The following is a 25,289-nucleotide window of genomic DNA, read 5'->3' on the forward strand; positions in this document are numbered from 1 at the left end:
ATGATTATTTTTAATACTGAGATAAGAATTTTTAAAATCCCAGATGTCTGTTTGATACCTTACCTTTGATGGTTTTTCTTTCTCCATTAGCCAACTCAAATATTTTAGTCAAATTTTTGATTTGATTCCTCAAAATTTTCTCTCGTATACTTCCCCATCCTAGTAAGTAAAAAATTATCTACCTGGTTTCATAAGCCATGGATCAACATGTCACTCTTGATTCTTTTCTTTCCCTTACCACATATAAACAATAAGCAAGTACTAAGTTTCTTTCTTCTACATTTGTCCAAAATGTATCTGCTTCTATCCATTTGTGCTATCTTATCTTAGTTCCTCCAAGCTGTCATCATCTTCACAATTATACAACTTACCTACCTACTTTCACTCTTTATGCTTCTAATTTGTTCCTTATCCTATGGTCAGAGTAATATTTATTTATTCATTTTCTAATTCTTTTTCCTTTACGTATTTCCAAATAGCTGACCTGTATATTTTTCTTCATTCCAAAGGATTGTTTTTAGTTCTTACAAGAGAGGTCTACTGGTGATGAATACCCTTAAATTTTGTTTATCTGAGAAAGTCTCAATTTCACCTTCACTTTTCAAAGATAATTTCACTGGACACAGAATTCTAGGTTGGTGGGTTTTTTCTTTCAAGGCTTTAAATATTTCGTTTCCTCTTCTTCTTCCTTGAGTGGTGTCTGAAGAGAAGTATGACATAATTCTTCTCCTTGTTCCTCTATAGGTAAGGTGTTTTTCTTCTCCCTGGCCTTTCAAAATTTTTCTATTTTCCTTGATTTCTGCAAGTTGACTATAATATGCTTAAGTTGTGGATATTTTGGAATTTATCTTGATTGTATTCTCTGAACTTCCTTGATCTGTGGTTTGGTTTCTACCACTAATTTGGGGGAATTCTCAATCATTATGGCTTCACATATTTCTTCTGTTCCTTTCCTTCTTTCTTTTCCTAGTATCCTCATTACAAGTATGTTACACTTTTTATAATCAGTCCACAGTGACTGCTTCCAAGCTCTTTACGTGCTGGACTGGAAATTGGAAGGCCAGAATAATATTTTTAGAATGAAAGTCATTCTCTTATTTAAAACCTTAATAAGCTTTTTATTTCCTGAAAATAAAATGAAAAATATGTATTCCAAGACCTTGGATATTCTAGGCCTTGTCTACCTTCACAATCTCGTCTCATTCTACCCTCCTCTTGTTCCTCAACACTCTAGCCACACCAATCTCCTTTCAGGCTCTTGAATCTACCAAACTCTTTTTAATCACTGCTCCTGAAATACATTTAGTTTCCTATTCCTGCATTATGATTCCCTCTGCTCTTTGTACAGCTGTTTTGTTTTCTTCTTTCAGGCCTTAATATTTTATTACTTAGAGAGGACTCCACAGTCCATCCCATCTCATTTGTAGCCTCTATCTCCAACGTTTATATTCTCTATAAATAGACTCATTTCCTTCATAGTACTGATTATGAGTTCTAATTATACATTAAATTATTTAAGTGTATTGATCATCTACTTTACTAGAAGTCAAGGTCCATGACAGCAGGAATCAGTTCTATTTGCTCACCGCTGTATTATAATAAATAGAATAGTGTGGGTCACATATTAATTATTCAATAGATATGTTTTGAACGTAGTAATGAATGGAGACAGTCATCTCCTTTTAAAAAAAATTCTCTGTAACTTACTTTATATATTTATAGAACTGAAAAAATAATTGATATGAGTAATTGATTCACATAACATATGTATTGACCATCAAAGAGATCTAAATGTTGTAGACAATGACTACAGCTTCTCAAGAGAGAGGTTTCCAGTAAATTCAAAGTATTTCACAGTTGAAAAATGTGCTTTTTATATTATCTAATCACATTTTCCCATATTGGCTTACATTTTGTATTTTTGAATGGAAGGAATCATTTCAAAATGGACGGATGATAAAATTAGTGACATATTTCTTATGTTTATAAAGCATATTTATTTTTCTTGTAGACTGTGAACCATTCAATTATGTTGAATTTCCATCTTTAGGACTCTTACAATTTGACATAAATTCGAGAACAGACAGACATGGATTTGAATGGCAACTGTTTTCTGAAACTTAATATATATATTTTTCATTGTTAGGCAACTTTGATTTCTCTGAACCTAAGTCTTCTTGCTGGTAAAAATAAAAAGACAATGATAATTTTGGTCCAAGAGAGTGGCGATAAGGATTATTGCGGTAATATAAAGAAGTAACCAACACATGGTAGTTGTTCTCCGTGCTCCCCATGCAGTAGTAAATACTCATGTCAGCAATGATAAAAATCAAGCCATAGTGCCTGCTTACGGACATCAAATTGAGTTGGCAAAAGGTCATATTAGTGAGATATGGCAGTTTTAAGTTGAGATGAGCAACTGAGAAACTGAAATTTGAAAAATAATAATGTTAGGAAATAGGACTGTAGTCCTGTAGTTACAGTGCAAGTTGAAAACAATACTGCACACAACAAGATTTGGTAAACTGAAGCAAGTGCATCAAATATCAGAATTATGCAAAACAAATAAAGTTACATTTTCCACAGTTGTAAGTTGGAATCTTAGATATAATGTGGCAGTAGGTGGATATTTTCTTTTTCTACCCAAATGTACCTCAAATTATTCCTTGTTCCAGAGACTATCGGATGCTCTACCAATTTTATGTTCCTCTCTTCCTCCTGAGCCTATAATTGTATTATATCTAACAGCCTCCCCTGTGGTTGGTAGGGCCAAGAAGTTGTAGTCCATACTTAGCTAAAATGGAATATAAACCTTAGGGTCATCTTGGCAGTCACATCTTAAAGAGTACAGTCTCTGTCAGCTAATCTTGAAATGTCTGCATGGAGGAGGGCTTCTCTGCTGACCTGCTTCCCTGTCCAGTATTACTGGAAGGATAAGGATGTGTTTAAACCATTATATATTTGAGTGCTTATTTGTTGCAACACTTAACTGTAACTGGTAGAGTCCCTCTGAGGCTAAATTTACTATTACCTGAAAGATCTTAATGCCAAACCCCAAATGCAGACATATACTGCATGAACACTTTAACAGTCAACAAGGCATATTTCTCCATTTACTTTAATATGTGTATATTGTACAGATTCTTTTTAATGAATCGTTTTCTTTACCTCTGGACAATTTCTATATTCCCCATAATTAATCCAGAGTATAAAAATCATCAGTGTCACCTAAAGCAATTGACATAACCCAAAGGAGTAACTAGACATAAAATAAGGTACACATAAATGATAACAACATGAAAAGCATGATTTTTATGCCAAGGTGTACTTTAATTAGGAAGAAAATGGAGGAAAAGAATTTCATCCAGGTTGAGAACATCAAATTTTTTTTTAAATAAAAGTAAGTGATAAGAACACCTAAAGCAAAGAAAATTCTCATTGAGGAGATTTAGTATAGAATTACATGAGATAGAATAAATCGTGTAGAATAAGAAGAGCCATTGATGTGAAACTGAATGATCTCTCAGGGACAGCAAGCATAAGGTTGTTTCTAGCTTTTCTTTATGACTTTAATAAACATATTACCAGTTGCTCAAAGAAGAGTACGGTTGAAATTCCCTGTATGTGTAGTTCGTGGGTCTGTAGCAGTAGGACATGTAGTTAAGAGGTTGGCATCCACAATATCTCAGGAATCGATGATCATAGGAAAGGTAGTTCAGTGGTTGACAGCCACAGGACTGGTAACTTAAAAGATGGTAGCTCAAAGATTGACTACAAGATGCTGGATGGCAGTAACCGGACCCACGGGATGTGAGCGCAAGACAGCTAGTTCCTTGATGGGATCTGAACACATCAGAAACAATAAGAGAACAGCCAGAAAGGCTACAGGCATTGCCCTCATAGCTAGTTGTTTGGCAGCTCACGGATTCACCTCAGGGCTCATGGAAATTGTTATGGAGTGTGTTGCTGCCCAGGCTGCTACTAGGAAAACAGGGGGCATCTCCACAGCTCACCTCAGTGGAACAGAGAGTTCTGGGTGAGGTAACAGGAACACAGCAGGAATTCCCAAAGTAGTGAGAGCCATAGTTCCTGGAGCAGCAATTCTTATAAGATATGGTGGAGTGGGAAGGTTAGGTCTTGCTGACATTGCAAAGAACAGGTTGCTGAAGTGTAACTATTACTTGCTAGACCTATTGCTAATATATCTTGGCTGCTGGGTGTAGGTTCCATCTATAGCCCATCCTCCTGCTCATACATTTTATTTGTCTACCAAGCAGTTATCCCACCAACCTATAAAATATCTATCATCTATATCACATCCTTCAGATAATTGTCATTCCAAAATCAAGCTTGTCTTCCTTGCTCAATCTCTTTCATAGTATAGGTCAACTGCTTCTTTAAGAATCATGTTTTTTATAAGTCTTGACAACTCCTTGACATTGCTGTTAAAAACCCACAAATGGATTCACGTAATTGGGGAGAATTCCTTTATAGCCATTTTTTGGTAAAATCAAAATATGTATATGTAAATACTTAACAACAATAATATTGTATTTTTAGAAGTGACAAGTGTTGAAAATTTTTAACTTGGGAATTAAAACTTATTTTCTGTTCTTTGGCAATGCAATCTGAATTCAAAATCTAAAGCATCTTCTGGGAAACTTGGCAGGGATATCACATTCAAGAGTATTTTTCGCTTTGAAGAATGGTGACCTGGAAAGCTTTGACAATCTTTGCTTAGATCCACACCCAATGAGATTATGGGTCACTGTTCTGTCTTTTATTATCATGAAACTGAAGGTGTTAGCATACATATTTTTATAGTTTCTATTTTAAAAAATGTCACATCTCCTTGGATATTTATCTAAGTGAATTTCAGCTTATTATCGCACATATAAAGAGAGTTTATTTTTATAACCTGTTTCCATATTATTGTTTGTCAGTAGGTAGCTTCCATACACAAACGCTTTTGAAATAATTTGCATTTTTCTGGTTCTTTAAGAAAGACAATCTAACTATGATTGATTTGTGTTCTAAAGCTTTATTTTTCTGTTGATTGTTTGGAATCAGAATGTATTTATACGTGGAAAGGAAGTGGAAATTCCTAGACTAGTCTGCCAAAAACAAAATGTCTTAGCTTCATAATGTTACTGAACCCTATAACTCAATCTTTACCACTCTATTTGGATAAATGGACTTTTATGAAATCTTTGAGGAGTTTCATTTAGGGTGACTACTTATTCCATTGTCTCTAGAAACATGCTTTTGGATGTATGCACTGAGCTGGGAAAATAATAGATCTTCTATAGGGTCGCATTCTTGCTCCCCCCAGTTCTCAAAACCAGGATCATCTTTCTTTCTTTTCCTTTTTTTTTTTTTTTTTTTTTTGTGCTGAGAAAGACACACCCTGAGCTAACATCTGTTGCAAACTTCCTTTTTTTGCTGAGGAAGATTTTACCTGAGCTAACATTTGTTGCCAATCTTCCTCTATTTTATATGTGAGCTGCTGTCACAGCATGGCCACTGATAGATGAGCAGTGTAGGTCTGTACCTGGGAACTGAACCTGGGCCGCCGAGGGGAGAGCATCAAACTTAACCACTAGGCCACCAGAGCTGGCCCAGGACCATCTTTCTGAATAGTGAAGCAACAAGAGCTGGCTTATGTAGTCAGAGAAAATACAGCCAGAGTTCATGAATTTGGCACTGTCTAGTTATAATAACCTCATGTGTAACTTCTCTGAGTTTCACTTTCCTCATGTGCAAAATGGGCACATTAAACACCAAGTAATTAATATCTTTCAAGATTTAATTTAAAGAAATGTGAAAGGCCCTGACCATTGTCCACCTAGTGCAACCTGAATGAAGTGGATTTGAGGTCACTCTGACTGAGCATGAAGCACAGCACTTCATGGTCAAAGTGGATTTGATGGAGCCAGCTTTTCAGATTGCTGACGCACACTATCTTTTCTGCAGCTTGTGGAAAAGGCAAACCTTCCTCCAGAGAGGAGAGGCACTCCTCAGTCAAGAGTACACAAATAGCTGAACTTTCCTGCAAGAAGCTCTAAAAATCTCTCGTGTCTCATTTATGAGAATTTAGTAATCAGATGAGTGTCCTCCCCATTTGCGATATCAGGAAACATCCACGCTGGCATTGAGTGCACATCTACTCCTGTGTGTGTGTATTCAAAATTCACATTTATATGTAATCCCTATAATATTGGTAGCACTATAAACACATTTTATGATCTTTGGATAAACTGAAAATGGCATGAGTCAGGTTGTAATTCTCTTTATTGAGTACAAGAGTGTTGGTCGTAACTAGCCACATACTCCACCCTCCTTAACATTGATGTTTAGAGAGGTTTTTTTAAAACATGAACCAATTTACCGTTTAATCTAGAAGATGGGTACACAGGCAACTTATCTTTTCTATTGCTGGAAAGTGATGTTCTCTAATGATATGTGACCCTCAAACCAATTAAGTTCCCAGATACACAAAATAGGTCTAGTGTCTTCGTCATTAATGCCACAGGGTGGATTTATCCTTTATAGTTATCAATAGCCAACAAGGGAATTGTGCTGTTGTGTTATTAGGTAGAGGATATTCTGGATTATGATTCTCCATGGGTAGATCACACCATCTAGCATAACTAATTGGACTTCATTATAAATAAGGATTGTTTTTTCTTTTTGTTATTCTATTAGTAGGCAAGTCCATATTTAGTGAAGTAAATAGTACTAACTTACCTCCACTATACTATATTTACAAGTTTCTGTATGGATAAAATATCCCAAGTAATAAAAGGATAGAAATGTTGTTCTCTCTCCCCTGAGGCCACATAAATATAACAGAAAAAAAAACCCACTATCTGTAACCTGTTCAACTGCCTTCTAAAGTGAGTTTACTTCCACGGAGGTCAGTCTGTTCTTTTGAGCACATTGATTGGTTTAGATCTAAGTTTGGGAATGAGATTTGGAGAGGGCTGAATTTCCTTTCATTGGAGAATAAGATTTTGGAATTCTCAAAATCAATCCAAATAAAAGCAGAATGTGGAGATGGGAGCAGAGAAGCTGGTGTGGGAAAAGGAAATGATATTTTTACTGTTAAGTGATCCACCATTTAACCAATTTTCACAGTAATATTGCTAACGCATATCTTTTGGAAAGTAATGAAGGGCTGTGTAGAGCTTCCTGGTGGATGATGAGTGAACTAGTGACAGCAGGAGCAGTAAACAGACAGGACAATAATCCCGAGGGAGTTAACAGAAGTAGCAGGATGGCACAGGATTTTCATAAGCCATGGAAATGACCAGGACTAGAGTCAATTATGGCCAAATACGAGAGAGGACAAAATTCTGTCTACTACTGTAGTTCTATCTGTATTTCATATGCCAAATTTGTAAAGCTGAGAGAGACCCAAATAAATTAGCTTGTTTGTTCCTTTTATTCAGTATGTTTTTTCTCTGTGTTCCATCTGGGTAGTTTCTATTGCTGTTGTGAAATTTATTAATGGTGTCTTCTATAGTTTCTAATCTTCTGTTAATGCCATTCACTATATTTTCCATCTCAGTCATTATAGTTTTCATCTCTGTAAGTTTCATTTGGGTTTATTTACATCTTCCATTTCTCTATTTAACAAGAACAGTCTTTCCTCTAGCTTCTTAAACATATGAAATACAGGTATAGTAACTGTTTTAATGTTCTGGTCTAATAATTTTATCATCTGTGTCGTTTCTGGCTTAGTTTTGATTAAGCGATTTTTCTTTTAAGTTAGAGGTCTTATTTTCCTACTTCTTTGCATGTCTGGTAGTTTTTATTGGATTCCAGATACTATGACTTAACTTTTTGTGTGTTGCGTATTTTTGTATTCCTATAAATATTCTCGAGTTTGTTCTGGGCCACAGTTAAGTTACTTGGAAATAATTTGATCCTTTTGGGTCTTGCTTTTAAGCACTATTGAGTGGGACTAAAGCAGCATTTAATCTAGGGCTGCTATTGCCCCAGCACCATGAGAAAACCCTTTTGAGTTCTCTCCCGGTTTTCTACTCAATGGTATAAACGTGAGCTCTGTGAGCTCTGAATATTTCTCCTCTGGTTCTTTCAGGTGGCTCGTTCCCAGTTCCATGCAGTTTTCTCACATGTGTGCACTGACCAGTAACATTCTGTAATGGCTTTGGTGGACCCTCTGCAGATCTCTGGAACTCTCTTTCTGTTTGTCTCCTCTCTGTCTTTCAGAGATCATTGTCGTTTTTTGACTATTGTCTAATGTCCTAAAAAACCCATGTTTCAAATATTTTGCTTAAGATTGTGATTATTTTAGATTGAAGAATAAATCCTGTCCCTGTTACTCCATCTTCTCTGGGAGCAGAAGTCTAAATCATCTCATTTGAAGCTGCTTTTATATAGATAAATATCTAATACATAAAGAAAATCAATTTACCTTTTTTTGAATATATTTAAATATAGATCTCATACTTTTTAGCCTATTATAGTGATATTTCTTCTTACTGTAAAGATCTTTTTTATGCCCAACAATCATGATTCCTGTTTTACTTTAAGCATAAAGAACAATTTCTCAGGATATCTTTCATGAAAAAGAAATAAATCAGGTTCTATTTTAGGCCAAAAAAGCCCCACTTCTTTAACTTTTATCTGTGAAATACACACACACACACACACACACATATATATACTTATATATATTATATATATATATTACTTTAAAGTAGTTTGTTTGCTTTTTTTTTTTCAGTAAAACAAGTAGCAATACTCTACCAAGAGTCTCTTGAAGGAAGAATCTGAAAGGAATGTAACTTCTCAGCCTACAAACATTTAATTCCTTGTTAGCACAATCCAGAATGATGTTGCCATTGTATACTTCTACATATGTATTGTGTGGTCATCTATGTCCTTGAGATTTTTCTCTTCTTTTTTATAAAGTTTCCTACTCTATATATCAAGTGTGAAATCATATCAAGCATCAAAAACTGATAAGCAATTATGATCTAAATATAAGTTTCCTATTACGGATACCTTGATGAGTCTCACCTAAGCAACACTTTCTTAGGACCAAATGCCAATGAATTTGCAAGGTTAAAATGTGACATGCTCATGTGGAATATGTACCTTCCTCATAGAGAATACACAAGATGAAACTGGAGCATCTTCTCATGCCAGAAAGTAAGGAGTGCTCAAAGTAAACTAAACAAGTACGAGGGTATGTTGAAGACACACAGGAGCCAACTGAAAGAGCTCTTCATGACGAAAACTGGAAAGATTCATGCAGCAATATAAATAATATTAGATTATATCCTGAAGTATAAAGTATATAGCCATGTGTTAACGCTGATATAAGTAAATCATTATATAAATAATATGTAGGGGAAAATAGACAAATCTCCTATGCAGAGGGATTCCAAATAATATGTGTAGATGCTTCTAGATTAAAGAAGTGAAGCTTAACTTCCAGTTAAGTATGGGCTATACCCAATGACTTCCTTTCAAAGAGCACAGTATGATGGGGGGAAAGCAAGTACTTCACAGTGGCGAATCTTGACAAACACTACCTCAGCCAAGTGATCAAGGTTAACCTCAGTAACGATGTCATGTTGATCGTGTGTACTCTTGATATGGAAGCTTACCTCTGTGGTGTTTCTCCTTAAAACCCAAAATTCCACTCTACTCCTGAGAAAACTATCAGGCAAAATCGAAATTGCGGACAGTCTACAAAATTCCTGACCACCTCTCCTCAAAACTCTTAAAGGAATCAAAAACAAGGAAAATTTGAGAAACTGTCACAGACAGGAGTTGCCTAAGGACAGGTGACAACTAAATATAAGGTGATATCCTGAATGGGATCCTGGAACATAAAAAAAGAATTAGGTAAAACTAAGAAAGTCTGAACAAAGTATGGACTTTAATTCACAATAATAAGTCAAGATTGGTTCATTAATTGTGATAAATGTAAACACTGATATAAGCTGTTATCAATGGGGGAACTAGATGTGGAGTATATAGAACTCTGCGTATTACTGTTATAACTTTTCTGTAATTCTAAAATAAAAGATTTATTTGAAATGTGAACTATGGACTAAATTCCTTACTACTGAAAGATCACAGAGGTTTGTATATTTCATACATTCATCAGTTTATGCCATAGGCTGTTGGGACTTAACTTCTTTTGTCAAATAAGCTACCATTCGGTAATTTACATTTTGGTACCATTCTGGAACCATTATAAAGCACTTTCTCATATTTGCCTCATTTAAATTTTGTGGCAGCTTTCTGAGCAGGAAGGCAGGTTTGTTTTCCCGATGAGAAGATAAATTTAAAAGTGTACTCAATTTATCCACGTCACAGAATTATCAAGAAGCAGAGCTGGGTCTGTAAGCCAGCTCTTGTGACATCTTACCCAGCACTTCTTGTTATTTCCCTTTAAGAACAACTAAGCCATTGTTAATTTTTTTTTTCCGTTTCACTATGGTCAGAGAGCAAAAAAATATGTTACCGTACTGTTTTTGAGTGTTAAATAACACTATTGTAGCCTGAAAAACAATGATGCTAATATATTTTCTTAAGCAACTCCTCCATACACTACTCTATTCTCTTTCTAATAATAAGAGCTGAGTAACTGATTGTAGCTTTTCTTATACTTTGTTTCTCAGGAAATGAAGTAAATCCAATGAACTTCATGGTGAGAAACTTCGTCATTAAGTTCCCAACATATCACCAGGGAGGATCCAAGCAAAGAAGAATTTAACCTTTGTGGCAATTCAGTGGCTCTATTTGTGATGAATGGACAATAGATGTAACCACCCCACTGGTAGGTGTATTTCAATGTCTTCATGAATTTTGGAATTACTACTTTAAAAAATACATGATTTTCTTCTTTTAAACTCATTATGGAAAACCAATACATTGCCAGAAAGTTTAAATGGGACTCTTATGATATCACTCTGTAGCAACTCAGGTGATTAATTTACCTGTACTAGTGAATACAGCCCTGGGAAAAATGTAACCCTTGGTACACAATATATACTCCTCTGTCAAATTGTGTTTCTATTTCAACTCCCAGAATGCATACTTTTCAGTAATTGTACAATTAATTAATTCTAAAATACTATTTCCTATATAATATTAGCATACTTTTGCCAGTTGTGGAAGAGTCGATGGAATTTCAACACGCACTAACTTATTCTGATGGATTTACACATACATTTTACTCAACAATCACTGACGACTCTTTCACACCTACACCCTGCCATGTTTAGCAGTTTTTATGCTTTTAATTACAGTGGCCACTTGGAACTCATCAACAGGATTACAGCATTTTAATTACCTGCCACCTCTGGGAGCCAAAATAAAGCGTAGAACAAACCTAAAGTACTGTGTTCCTCACCAGAGCCTGTGAACCAACACTGAATGAGGTTTAACCCCTTTCAGTCCTACGCCCATGAGTCTCAGAATCAGTGTTTGAGAGTGGCTTTAATCAGAGTAGTTCATATATGATTAAAAAAAAAACCCTTAGGATCTTTAACATCCAGAAGGATCCAAAGAAAATGATACAACACAGTACCTAGCACAATTTTGAAAGTCAATCAGTACTCACTGAAGGAATCAATGAAGTCACAAAATCACTCAGGATACATTTGGCATTCATTATCAAGTGGGCAGAACCCTCTCGATTAAAAACATCATAAATTCACTATAATCAACAAATGATTGATAACAAAATCCTTAATTATAGTACCTGAGAAAGCACTTTTTTAGGAATTAAAGCAAGTCTTTTCTTACATGCTAGAAGAGACAACAACAAAAACTGAGTTGGAGACTGTGCTGTCCAGGCACATCTTGAAACAATTGATAAAAAAAAAAAAAAAAAAAAAACCTCTCTATCTATCTGTCACCTATCTATCTTTCTTTGGAAAAGTTTTATAAGAAGTGATGGATGGACACACATTTTTAGCAAGAAATCCCAGTCCTAATGTTGATTCTGCTTAACCAGACTTACTGGAAGATAAATGATGCCAGGTGCTTCAGAGAGGACACAAGCTTTAGAAAGTACCAGATACATATGTCAGAGGACTAAAGATACTGGACAATAAATTTAGTGGCTGGACACTGCGATGCACCTAGTCAACGGTTGCAACAACAGGAGTCATAGACCAAAGGGAAGCCACTATCAGACAAATAGTTGAGGGCTAGAAGACACAGGAGAGGTAGGTCAAGGGGTGGCAGCTGTTTAATTGGGAACCTTGGCTATCTGGTGTATGTTGGTGATTGGCCTGAATTGGAGACATGGGAAGCAGCGGGAACAAAGTCAATTTCTGCAGGGTCTGGACACATGGCAATCAGTAGAAGGGCATCAAGAGGTTTCGCAGTTGGTGGGCCCACAGTTGGCTGGTTGGCAGCTGGTGGGCTCACCACAGTGCTCTTGGCAGTAGTCCAGGAGCCACGTAGGCAACTACAGATTAAGCAGAGGGCACCTCCACAGATCACTCTTCCAGAGCAGAGAACAACAGATAAGGAAAAAGGAATATAGCAATGACTCCCAAAAGAGCAAGAGCTATCATTTCCAGAGCCACAGTTGTTGACATGAACTTAACAGAGTGAGTCTCTGAAGAGTTATAGAGACTTTCTCAAATGCGGTTTTTCCCTTCTGGGTAAGTTTTCTATATATCCTCACTGCTTCCTGGCAGTTCCACACACACACTCACTTCTGTCTTGCTGAGATTGTTTTATCTGACAGCATTCCATTAATAGTTGTTCAGATGCCAATGAAAATACCCTTCAACCTTCTCATAAAGTTTTGCTTGTGTTTTGCAAACACTCCTGTCCCAGATATTTACCCTAATTCTTCTTATTACTTCCAGTAAAGTGCCAGGGTCGCAACCATATCCTTCTCCAGGATATGGTGCAAGAGAGGAGGGAGAACATAGTAAGTGTTCTTATCCTTAAGTGGTGGGTACAATGTACTAAACATAGGCTAGTAGCTCACAAAGCAAGAATGACTCCTCTTCCTTTAGTTTATTGTTTAGTAAAAAAATTCTAAACTACTGAAATCACAATATGTTTGAAGGGCTTTTGATACATGTTTCCAAATCCACACTTCTAAGACAGTGCATGAGTGTGTCAGTCACCAAATCCTCGATATCATTGGATATTGCTACCATTACTTATTTTTGCCAATTTGATATGGAAAATGATGTCTTATTATTTATCTAATACGCATTTGTAGATGACTGGTCAGGTCTCCTATTTTGGTATATTTTTATTGATTGCTTAGGTTTCCAGTTTTTGGATCTTGATTGTCAATTGTAAGATCATTTGTTAAAATCTTTTATTAGATGGAATCCTCTTCTAGGAACCCAGAAGAAAATGAGAATCTAGAAAAAGTAGTTTACATAGGTTATTAATTACCAAATCAAACTTTACCTTGAAAAATATGGGAGTTTTATGAAAAAAAAATAAAGCAAATTCCTGGACCTATCACCTAGAGGCTCATATTCAGAGAGTTGTAATCGGACCCAAGTACCTGATATACTTTGCCAATGTGTCTGCAAAGCCTGGTTAGGGATCCACCGGGCAAGAAAATCCCTTAAGTATCCATCAGTTCTTAAAGTTTCTGATTGTCTGTGACTACATAAAATAAAAACAAACCCATTGCATTCCAGAAGATCTTAAGACAGAAACTCTTTTTCATTGAAAATAGTTCATTGCTGGTGAAATCTCTCATGCAACTTTCTGCAGATTTTATCTCTTCCAGAAAATGTCCCCCAATCCCCCACAAATATCATATTGCTTTGGTGTTTGATGGATAGGTTGTAGAGTAACACATTGGGTTACAACTTTATTAGACTTCTGTTTCCGGATGCCAAACCATTAACATGGTAACTAAACTACCTGTTTAGAGGCATAGAAGATTCAGCAGTATGGCTACCATGCAAATAAACTGTGGTCAACACCCAGAATAATGCCCAGCATAAAATAACAACTCAAAAACTTTTGTTGAATAAATAATGTTGAATGAATGCATTTGGAGATTCAATTTTAAGCAAAGATATTAAATTGTACTTTCCTCAACATAGTTTCAGATTCTAACCCTGGGCAATTTTCTTTTCCCTTTCAAGCCCTCCCTCTCCCTGTCTTTCTTTTTCTTCTTCTTTTCCACCCTCTCCCCACACTACTGGAAAGGAAATAGAAGTGTTGTGTGTTACTGCATTGTTTCATCCTAACAGTAAATAGAGTAATAGAGAACAGGCTTCTCTGCAAGAAACAAGATGTCAAGTATGCTTTAAAATATAGCAATCTTTTCACCCTGCAGCCGAGAAAGCTCCGTAATCAATTCATAAATTTGTATTACAGATATATCTTGCAGGCCATCATCACCTCCAGAAGTGCAGCTCATGCTGACTTGGCAATACTGGGTATTTATCAACCAATGAGAATTTCATACGGCAAAAAGAAAGTGCTGTTCTGTTTTAATGGAGAGCGAAGGCTCATCAATACAACTGCTGTTAGCTCAAACAGGAAAAGGCAACGTGTTGTGTGGGCCACATAACATGTTATTTCTTCTTTCTTTTCCATTGTGTAGTTAGATCTGCTAATGGTCTATTTATATTGGGAACCAGAGGTGGTTTGTACTTGCAGATGGAATTAAGAAGAATAGAAAAGCTGAGAGGCAGCAAAATATTGTTTTCTGGTGTCCTCTCAATTTGCCTCTGAAACCGCTGACTTTGTGTGCCTACACAAAGCTAATTTGCTCCTCTGAAGGTTCCATGCACACTCCGTTATTAAGTAAATTCCATTTCTTTGCTTTATGGAAACAAAAAGATTTTAACTTTTCAGTAAAGCTCTGGTTTGAATTCAGAAGAAAATCTAGCTTGAATTTGATTCTGCTCACTTAAGTATGTCTTATATTGCAGTGCTTACATCCTTCCTTTAATTTCTAAATAATTGCCAAAAGGTGCAAATAGTCAAAGAATAAAATTCATTATCCTGAGATTTATTTTTCAGAGAATAGCAGTGTCTTTGGACTTTGGATGAGAAAATAAGACCATAGTAGAGAAAATACTAAGCTAAGACACCTGTGATCCAGTACTCATTGTGAGTTAGGACACTTTACAAGTTCATATCTATATGCAGTTGATTAGACTAAAATAGATGCATCATAAATGATGACAGAGACTTGCACATAAGTAAGGATGAGCTCCTATAATTGAATTGTCTATTGCTCTAAATTTTCATGTGGGCCTATTTTCTAGAATCACCTGACTATAAAAGTTTCTGTTTAAAACAGGATGTGTTATATTTCGCAAAATTTGTGATAGAGCTGGCTAGCATAGCTGTAATTAAGAAAGCAAAACCTGTGTTCAACATTGCATTCGTTCACAGGTGTAATTTAAAAAGCTTGACACTATTGTGTGTTATGCAATAAATAATGATATGGTGTTTATTTTTAACTTCATATTTAGATAAATTTAGCATAAGACTTTAAGGAATTTGCTAAGTAGGATTAAACACATTTTTTGAAGGACCATGGAGTTCAATGATCTTATGATTATATTAAAGTGCTATAGAAAGTATGTTTGAATTAGTTTCCTAAAACTGGAAAAATTCCAGTATCTGGTTGAAAGATCTATATATCAGATGTCCAGTTTGCAACATTGTTATTCTAGATTCTGGTGAGGGACTTTTATCAGAGTGATGTGTTTGATACTATACTGTCTGTATAGAAGTGCTTTTCCTCAGTCCACTCTTGTTGGAATAAGAACTTGGAAGATTTTTTGTTAGTTCATCCTACAGCCTCCAGCTAGCAGCATTTTTTACACATGACACATTATATAGGTTCCTTGTGTGCAGTAAACTGCCTTCTCATGACATCCTGGAGGCCCAGATGTCACATAAAGGGCATTCATCCATTTGGAAAAGGTCACTGCTTTCTACAATATAAAATATCAGAGTATGCGTAGGACATGGATGCTTTCATTAGTCCGCAGGATTTTTCCTAATTAACCCTATTTATCAAGCCAATTGCTAGATATGTTAGAATATAAATAAACTCATGCTGTATTTTTTAAGTAGACCTTTAGTTTTCATGTTTAGATATGTCCCAGCACAAATCAGATAAGTAGGAAGTAAAAAAACCTACTTCTATTTTAATGCACCGCCCAAACTTTGAACATCTATATTCCCAACAAAAAATAGAAAACTGATAATGGTAAACATGTTAGCAATAATGAATATCCGTTAATGACATATGCTGTTTGACCAAAACAGTACATTAAAATATGCTGAGCAATTTCCTATACAAAAAGAGTAAAGCAATCAGTAAAAAGGAGCAGAAATAGACAAATAATCTGAGAGGAGAGAAGTCCTTGGACTTGAAATAGGTCAAGAAAGTATTTAAGTACTGCCCTGATTAATGTGTCAGAAAAGTGACAGAATTAAGAATGTCTACTTTTAAATATTTCTTTTGAAGCCTACAAATGGAGTTACCTTGACATCGCAACATATATGTAATTTTTTGCGATTTGTTTACTCAAAAGGTGAACACAAGGTTTGTAAGTTATTGGTTGAGTTACTTTGTATTGAAGGTTAATAAGCACAATAGACAAATCTGGAAGATGTTGGGCATTGCAAGGGAGAAGTAAGTATACTTCCTGACTTGTCTGCGGGGGGCACTTCCACATGTTCCTATGACCTCAAGTTGACTATGCCTCTCATTTCCATTGGTTTGAGAGTTACACATATTGTATATTCTTCTATCAACAATAATTCTGAAAGATCTGTCTGAAAGTTCTAGCTCTGCTGTTTGTATTTTTATTCAGCTGGTGAAATAAATGCTTGAATAGGGGTAACAGAAGATGTTAAAACATCTGGAGGAGAATATTGTTGCTCATTCCAGCATGGCTGCCGCCACATTCCACACAGCAAAAATTCTCAACCAGTCCTTCTGCTCCTCTTCCTTAGAGGCGTTTACTTTATGAAATCTTGGGTCAGAACCTAGAGTTACTCCAGTGAAACATTAGATTGATGACTTATTAACAAATATTAAAAATTATAGCTGCAAATTCTTTTTAAAGATCATTTTGTGAGAGGATCAGTACTTTTTATGTAAAATGGACCATCTTGAGTCTTACTGTCTCAACAAGATGATATTATTCATGATAAGTATAGGTGAAATATCTATTTCTAATTGGACACCCATCTGGCTGTGTTTAATTGACTTTTGGGAAACAGCCGAAGCTTGTTAAACACATTTTAGACATACTTTATAGGGGTTATGACCCTGTTGTTGGCAAGAGTGTCTAATATATTGACTATATTGGCAAATTCTGGTATGACTCTTAACTCACTTACTACCCTCCAGACACACTAGCCTCCTTTTGTTCTCAATAATCCCTAAGCTTCTGCCTTTGATCTTATTTTCTATGTCTAAAACACAGTCGCTCAGTTTATCACAGGATGCTCTCCTTTTAATCCTTCTAGTTACAATCCATTTGTCATTTTTTAAAAGACAAAATGCCCCTGACCTTGTTGAAAGTAACTATCTCCCCCTGTTTATAGTACCATTTTCATTCCCTTTATGCCATTTTATATACTCTAATATGATCATATTCTTTATCAGTATTTATTGCTTCTTTTCTGTCATTCCCCCAGATTGAGTATAAACTCCATAAAAGAAGAGATAGCACCTGTCTTTTTTACCACTGTATCCTCAGTACCCAGAATAGAACTTGGCACATAATCGGAATTCCTTATTATTTACTGAACAATTACGCACACTGAAATAACTTTGAATGATGCAAATGTGTTAATCGAATGATACAATGAAATATTGACTGGTTGTAAATCTGAAACAGTTCATATATTTAAGCAGATTTTTTCAACCATTTCCGGGAACATATTCCAAAAAAAAAAACCAAAGCAAAAGACTGATTTAATGATCTAAATGATGAAAGGAACAATGACTAAGTACTCATGACTCTGCATAAATTTCTTTTAGGTCAATTAAGAATAAAAAAAGTGAAAGAGTTTATTTTTTATACATTTATTTCTTCTCCACAGTTCTTCCTTTCTGTATTTAGAGTGGGGTTTCTGACATGTTTCCTTCTCCCTAAAGAACTTCTTTTAACGTTTCTTGCGGGGAAAGTTGGCTGGCAATGAATTCTCCAGGTTTGTCTGTCTGAGAAAATCTTTATTCTCCTTTGCCTTTGAAAGATAATTTTACTGGATATAGGATTCTAGGATAGTGTTTTATTTTTTCTTTCTAGACTCTAAATATTTCACTCCACTCGCTTCTTGCCTGCATGATTTCTGGCAAGAGGTTCACTATAATTCTTATCCTCTTTCCTTTATAGATAAGGCACTTTTTCTCTGGCTTTTCTCAAGATTTCACTTTGTCTTTGTTTTTCTGTAGTTTAATAAGATATTAGTAAAGATAATGTTATTTTTGTTTTGTTTTGTTTTTAATCCTGCTTGGTGTTCTCCAAGCTCCCTAAATCAGCGGTGTGGTGTTTGTCCTTGAGAGTTCTCAGCCATTATTACTTAAATTATTTCTTCTACTCCTTTCTCTTTTTCTTCTCCTTTTGATATTCCAATTACAAGTAAGTTGCACCTTGTGAAATTGTCCCACAGTTCTTGGATGCTCTGTTCTGTTTTTTTCCATTCTTTTTTCTCTTTGCATTTCAGTTTGGGTAGTTTCTATTGACCTGTCTTCAAGCTCACTGATTCTTTCCTTGGCCATGTCCAGTCTTCTAATCAAATAATCAAAGGCATTCTTCACTTTCGTTACAATCTTTTTGATTTCTAGCATGTTTTACTCTTTATCTGAATTTCTCTCTCTCTGCTTACATTAGCCACGTGTTTTGTACGCTGTGTGCTTTTTCCATTGGAGCTCTGAACATAATAATCAGAGGTTTTTAAATTCCCTGTCTGATAATTCCAACATCCATAGCATATCTGAATCTAATTTTGATGCTTAATTTTTCTCTAGTGACTGTGTTTTTTATTGCTTTTCAATGTGCCTTGTAACTTTGAGGAAGTCAGATATGTTGTATAGAGTGATAGGAACTGATGTAAATAGGCCTTTATTGTGAGGTTTCCAGTTAATCTGACAGTGGGGCTGTGATTAATATGTGTTATAGCTGTAGGCACCAGGGGCTTCTGATTTCTCTAGTATTCATTTTAGGTCTCTCCTTTTTGCTTTCCTATGCACTCCTCCTCAGAAAGAGTCTGCATCACGTAGCTCTTTCAATTGTAATCCACTGTTATTTTCCTGGAGCCCTGTTGGTATGGTGGTAAGGTGGGGGAGAGGGGAAGCAGTCTATAGTCTTATAATTAAATCTCAATCTTTTAGTGGGCCTGTGTCCCCGAGCTTGACCTTCACAAGTGTTTCTTAATTTCTATGCCCAACCCCACAACTTAGGTGAGACAGGAATGCTAGTGGGAGCTAGAGAGAGAGAAATGTCCTTTCCTGAGGTTGGATAAGGCACTGGTAAAGTTTTTTTCTCCTGGAGAGTGGGAATTTGTTATGGAGGAAGTGGCTCTGTGCATGTTTCACTAGGATTACTGCTCCCCTTCCTTTGACATGGCCATGAGGGCATCTTCCTCGATTTTTCACCATGAGTAACTGGTGAGGTTCCTGGAGGTAAAATCCACGAAGAGTGGAGCATCCCCAAGCCTATGACACCAGGATGTTCTCATACTCATACTTGTTCACAGTCAGCCACCATTAATTCCTCAAAATTATCGTGTTCCTATCAGGTTATGTCTGCAGCATAACCTTCTGCTCCAGGTAAGCAGCCTTTAGCTGAGATTCTCCGAATTTGCCTGTTTCTCCAAATTTTGAGGTGACTGTTTGCCCTACAAACTCACCTGTCTGATGGGTCTAGGAAAATTTGTTGATTTTCAAGTTGTCTAACTTTTTCTTGTTGTAAGACATAAGTGATGACTTCTAAGCTCTTTATATGTTGGAGCTGAAACCAGAAGACAATATATACCTTAGAAGACACCCCCAACACCTTTACCTTCGCCAATTTCTAGAAAATTTCCCTAAGAAAAATCATGTCTCAGTGGAGAAAGAAGAAACTACTGATTATATTGAGAAGTGATTATTCAGAATTAAGCTTTGAGAAAAGACCCAGATTCCAAATTCTACCCTCAAAATATTGGAACAATCTGTTAGACTAACCTTCCATTTTTTCTGCCTGGTTTCTAATCTAATCATTGTTCAAGTTTAAATATTTATTTTTCCTCAATCTATTTCAGATGAGATAAGGAGCAAGATAATTCTATCTGATTTTAAACTTCAAGGACCACGCTTCATAATTGGTTATGATGGAGACCTAATATTCTTCCTTGATTAAAGTTCATTTAGGAAGGGCAATATATTATTTGAGCTCATGGTTTGATAACGGAAGTCAGTTCTTATGATATCCAGTTTCAAAATGACTATACCCAGAGGGTTAATCACAATCAACACATTGGTGTTTCAATATTGATAAAGAATACCCAATTTTTTTTGTGATAATAGAGCTGAAATACCTATCCTCCACTTATTTTAACCATAGAAAATATACCTACTAAGCTAGAAAAAGGTAATAAACATCATCAAATATTGACCTGGAATTAATTGGTGCAAAATAAACAAATTTTTGTATTATAATCATATAATTCACTTGAGAAACACGGGCTTTGAGAAAATTTAGAAATAAATCCTAGATGAGTAATTTATAATCTGTATAATCTTGGCTAAATTAGGAACAATTATAACTACCTTCCAGATGTCAAGGTAATTAAATGAATTAAATAAAAAATATTACTCAAAGCTGGCAACACAAAATTGTCACATGTGGGTTAATGTATGAATAGTAGCAGGTCCTATCTAGTCACATGATATCAGAAATAGAATCTCCCTTAAATTCCAGGTCTTAGAATTCTGAACTATGAGGAGATAAGAAGTGAACACTTGTTTCCAGCCAACCTTAAGAAAATAGTGCAGAATAAAACTCCAAAGAGAAAAAACACCAACGTGAATTTCCTCATCAGTACTATCCTAAATCTAAATACCTCCTTCCCTAGCTTCTGCAACTATCTGACCAAAACATAATCTACTTAAATTCAAATCAATGATCATTTACAGAGAGCCTAAGTCATATATTGACACAAAGATAGGCTTTGAAGAGCCCAAAGTCTAGAGAAGAGTTCAGAAATGCAAATAAAAGAATGAAAAGTTAAGCATGATATTATTGTAAGAACAGATAAATAGTGAACAGGACAGAATAAAGAGTCTAGGTATAAACACACTCATATATGGATACATGATTTATGAAAAAAAAAGGCACTGACCTGCTATGCAGTAGGAAAATGAGTGTCTTTTAGGAAATGGTGCTGGTTTAACTGGAATTTTGGCTTCTAATAGACAGCACACACACACACACATACACATGCCAATTTTACATTGACTGCATATTTAAATGTTGAAGGTAAAACAAAAATTCTATAAAGTTACCATATAGTATTTTCATTAATTTAGAGTATTAAAGATTTCTTAAAAGGGACAAAAAAAATTAACCATAAATAAAAGATTTATAAATTTGACTAACTTAAAAATAAGGAACTTCTATTAATCTAAAGATACCATTAAAAAATGAAAAAACAGGTAGTGATATGGAAGAAGATATATTCAAAATATAACCAACAAAGAGCTAATATATAGACTATGCCAAGAACTCTTTTCATTCTGAAATCAAATGTACCAATGAAAAATATGAGCAAAGACATGAATGGTTACTTCAAAAAAGAAAAAGACATTCAAATGGACTAGGAGCATTGAAAAAATTTCTCAATCTGATGAGTCATCAGGGAAATTTCAGAATAAAATCAACATTTGTTATAACTACATACTCACTAGAATGGCTAAACTTACAAAGATTGACAATTGTAAATATTGATGAGGATGTAGAACAACTGGAATTTTCATGCTCTGATAGTAGAAATTGATGCCGGTACAACTGTAGAGTATAACTTTGTCACGGTACAGAATAAAGCTGAACAGGCACATTCCATGCAATTTATCAATTTCACTCCTGAATATATTACCCAACAGAATATTTCCATATGTATATCAAAATACAGGTAGAAGAATACGAGTATTCTATACATTATTTCTAATAAATCCAAACTGGAAACAACCCATATGATCATCAATGGCAGAATGGATAAACAAATTTTGGTGTTTTACTACCTTGAATATTATACATCAAGGAAAATAAGTGGACTACTGGTATATATAGCAGCTTGGAAGAATCTCACAAACACAACATTTAATAAAAGAAGACAGAGAGAAATGGGTAGATAATGTAAAATTTTACTTGAACGTTCAAGAACAGGCAAAACTAATAAATGGGTTAGAATTCACAATAATGGCTGCGTTTGTAAAGATTTGTGCACAAATTAGTATGTATGTTACTTTTCAACTAAGATCTCATTTAAAATTATTTAAAAAATAAACAGTCCAGTGGCCGGGCCAGTGGTGTAGTGGTTTAGTTTGTGTGCTCCACTTCATCAGCCCAGGGTTCGCAGGCTCGGATCTCAGGCGTAGACCTAGCACCTTTTGTCAAGCCATACTGTGGTGGCATCCCACATACGAAATCAAGGAAGATTGGCACAGATGTTAGCTCAGGGACAATCTTCCTCACACACACAAAAATAAAAATAAAGTGCAACAAGACAAACAATAGAAGTATGTCTAAGATAAAAGGCAGGCTAAGTCAATGTGTGATTTACGAAATGTGTAAGGAGCAAGGAGGGACTAAGAAAAGCTTCAAAACATAAAGGGTGCAGATCTCTCAAAATATCTAGGAGAGCCAGGCAAGTAAGGCTAAAGAATGAACTAGAATTGATTTTAAAACAGCAGAATGAATATGATGATAAGAGGAGCCAGTATTGAGCTCCAGTGTGAGAAAGTCCATAAGGAGAGATGGATTCTGAGAACCAGAGGCATATGCCTTCTCTAAAAAGAAGAGCCACTAGTTAGCTCCAAAAATCATTGTCTTTCTTGCATACTTTCACAGTTTCTAGATATTCCAGTTCCTCAAAAAGTTGAACATTCATGCCTTTACAGTTTAGTTTTATTTTAACTTGTGAAATATATACCCCTACACATTTATGTTCATTGAGGGAAAAATGTGTCATTAATACATGAATGTCCCACACTAAATGACTTCTGGTAAATACTGAGATAGTTCAGGTTTGTTTTGTTCACTTCTGCATCTCTTGTGGCTGGCCGAGGATGGTTAGGGATGTAGTAGATAGGTAATAAAAATTTTGCTGAATAAATCAATAGTTTAATAAATGAAGTTGAGCTGTCTTTTTAAAAGTATGGATTTTAAAGGTAAATAGATCAGAGATGCATCCCGGTATTGATGACGATATACAAACAGGGTGGATGTTTGTAATAAGCAGCATTTTGGAGGACATACGTGTAAGTCAGAATTGCAGCAGCTCAACGTTTGCAACATAGAGAAGTGCATGAAGCCAGAGAAGTGGGAAGGAGAAAGATGATGAAGGAAGCCAGATGTCATGGTAAGGGGTTTGTATGTTTATTTTATGGGAAGAGATCATCATAGGAAGCCACCAAAGGCTTAAGCAACAGTGAGAAGTTGTTCAGTTTGCAATTAGAGAGAACATTCTGGTGGAAGCAGGTTCACTGGAAGAGAGAGACAAGGAGATCATTCCTAATCTTGCCTCTTCAAAATAACTTCCACCAAGGGCTCTTTGGGTCTTTCAGGTACATAGGATCAGAAATCTAGAAAGGAGCTTGAGGAATAAACCATCAAGCCATTCCCCTACTGTCAGATAAGAACATATGGTTGAGTATACCATGGCCTATTTACTTATTTTGTAAGCAGTTGAGGTTGGTCATTTCTGTGTTAAAACGAAGAAATAAAAAACAAACAGAAGAACCAGATTCTTAATTCTCATTGGATCTCATTTATTGCAGCAGAAACCAAAGAAATTCTTCCTACACCAGAGTGACAGTGAATAGCATTGTAAACCAAATAATTTTATGTCAAGGAGAGATGAAAAGAAGAGTTAAAAATGTGAAAGGAGCAGCTTGCATTAGATCAGGCACAGTAAAAACAAGAAAAGGCAGTCACTACTAGGAAAGCAGCAAAAGTCCATGGAGCTTGAATTTTCATCCTGGATCCTCGGTATGGTTATAAACTGGAACAAGGAGGCTACTGGCCTCCCAGTGCAGAGCAAGATGGACGACAAGTGTTGAACACGTGGGTCAGAGGTTGGTATCCAACGGAGAGAGGATGCAGAGGTCTGAGGCTGCTGGACACAATGCTAAGTGGTTGAGGACGACAGGGCAAATAACCAAAAGGGCGGGATATATAAGGGAGGAGGCTCAGGGGTCGGCAGCTGCTGGACACATAGCTCAGAGGTCTACCGGATACTGGGAGGTAGGAGCTAGAGACGTAAGAAGCAGCAGGAAGAAAACTGGTTCCTTGGCTCGGTCTGGGCACATAGTAAGCAGTGGAGGGGCAGTGAGAAGTTGCACAGTTGCTGGGCTCACAGCTGGCTGGCTGGCAGCTGGTTGGTTCATTGCAGGTCTCTTGACAGTTGTCCAGGAGCCAGGTATGGTCTTGACAGCTACTGGGCAAGCAGACGACATCTCCACAGCTCACATTTGTAGAGCAGAGGGCAATGGAGGAGGGGAGAGGAATATGACATGGATTTCTGAGGGATCCCAAGCTGTAGCTTCCAGAGCAGTAGTTGTGGCAAGACATGGTGAGGTTTCGAGAGCAGGCTGTGGTTGACTGAAAAGAAGCGAGTGTCTCAAGTTTCGCTGTGCCCCTCGTTTGGCCTGATCCCTTATATATCCCTAGGAGGTGATGATCCTGTGTACAGACTCCTTTCTTCCTTGTTATATGAGTCCGCATCAGAACTCTTCATTATAGTCCAGGAAGTTGTGCTCCCACCTCTCATAAAACTGGATGTTCCTGCCAATGCCTTCCATTGATTAAATATATGTTTAAGCAGTGTGACTGAATTTTAATAGGATGTCTTCTTCTTAAATTATTCAACCCAAACTGATACTTTTGAAGGTCATTCTCTTATTCTAATTATAACCACCACTGAATAAACATTCTTAGAATTCCTCTCTTGGAATTGTCTTTAAAAGTTGTAGAAAACTTCTCTGCAGCAGTGGCATGTTATGTCTCATGCAAAGAAAATTCTATGCTTTTTGGAAATTGTCAAAAAAGGAAACTTACAAG

At 36.0% G+C, this 25,289-nt stretch overlaps 1 protein-coding gene and 1 long non-coding RNA gene across 6 annotated transcripts in view; one reads left to right on the forward strand and one right to left on the reverse strand.

Moving 5' to 3' along the window:
- Nucleotides 1-25,289, forward strand: part of LOC138920960 (uncharacterized) — a 92,562-nt gene that overhangs the window by 17,403 nt on the left and 49,870 nt on the right. For 3 of the 5 annotated variants that reach the window (XR_011433078.1, XR_011433081.1, XR_011433079.1), the window contains 2 exons: nucleotides 10,665-10,822; nucleotides 14,365-14,876. This is a non-coding gene — a long non-coding RNA (uncharacterized lncRNA). Of the gene's footprint in view, nucleotides 1-10,664; nucleotides 10,823-14,364; nucleotides 14,877-25,289 lie in introns of those variants that run through there. The other 2 variants (XR_011433080.1, XR_011433082.1) reach the window with 1 other exon arrangement.
- KRTAP26-1 (keratin associated protein 26-1) lies at nucleotides 23,975-24,908 on the reverse strand. Its single transcript, XM_001495932.4, has one exon. It carries the CDS (start codon nucleotides 24,798-24,800, stop codon nucleotides 24,246-24,248), a length of 555 nt encoding a protein of 184 aa, XP_001495982.1. The 5' UTR covers nucleotides 24,801-24,908; the 3' UTR covers nucleotides 23,975-24,245.

Source organism: Equus caballus, chromosome 26, assembly GCF_041296265.1.
Source record: "Equus caballus isolate H_3958 breed thoroughbred chromosome 26, TB-T2T, whole genome shotgun sequence".
NCBI classification, from domain to species: Eukaryota; Metazoa; Chordata; class Mammalia; order Perissodactyla; family Equidae; genus Equus; species Equus caballus.

What these genes read in the sequence shown, in the direction of transcription:
- KRTAP26-1 (XM_001495932.4), bottom strand. Translation starts at nt 24,800, where the DNA reads ATGTCTTGCCACAACTACTGCTCTGGAAGCTACAGCTTGGGATCCCTC.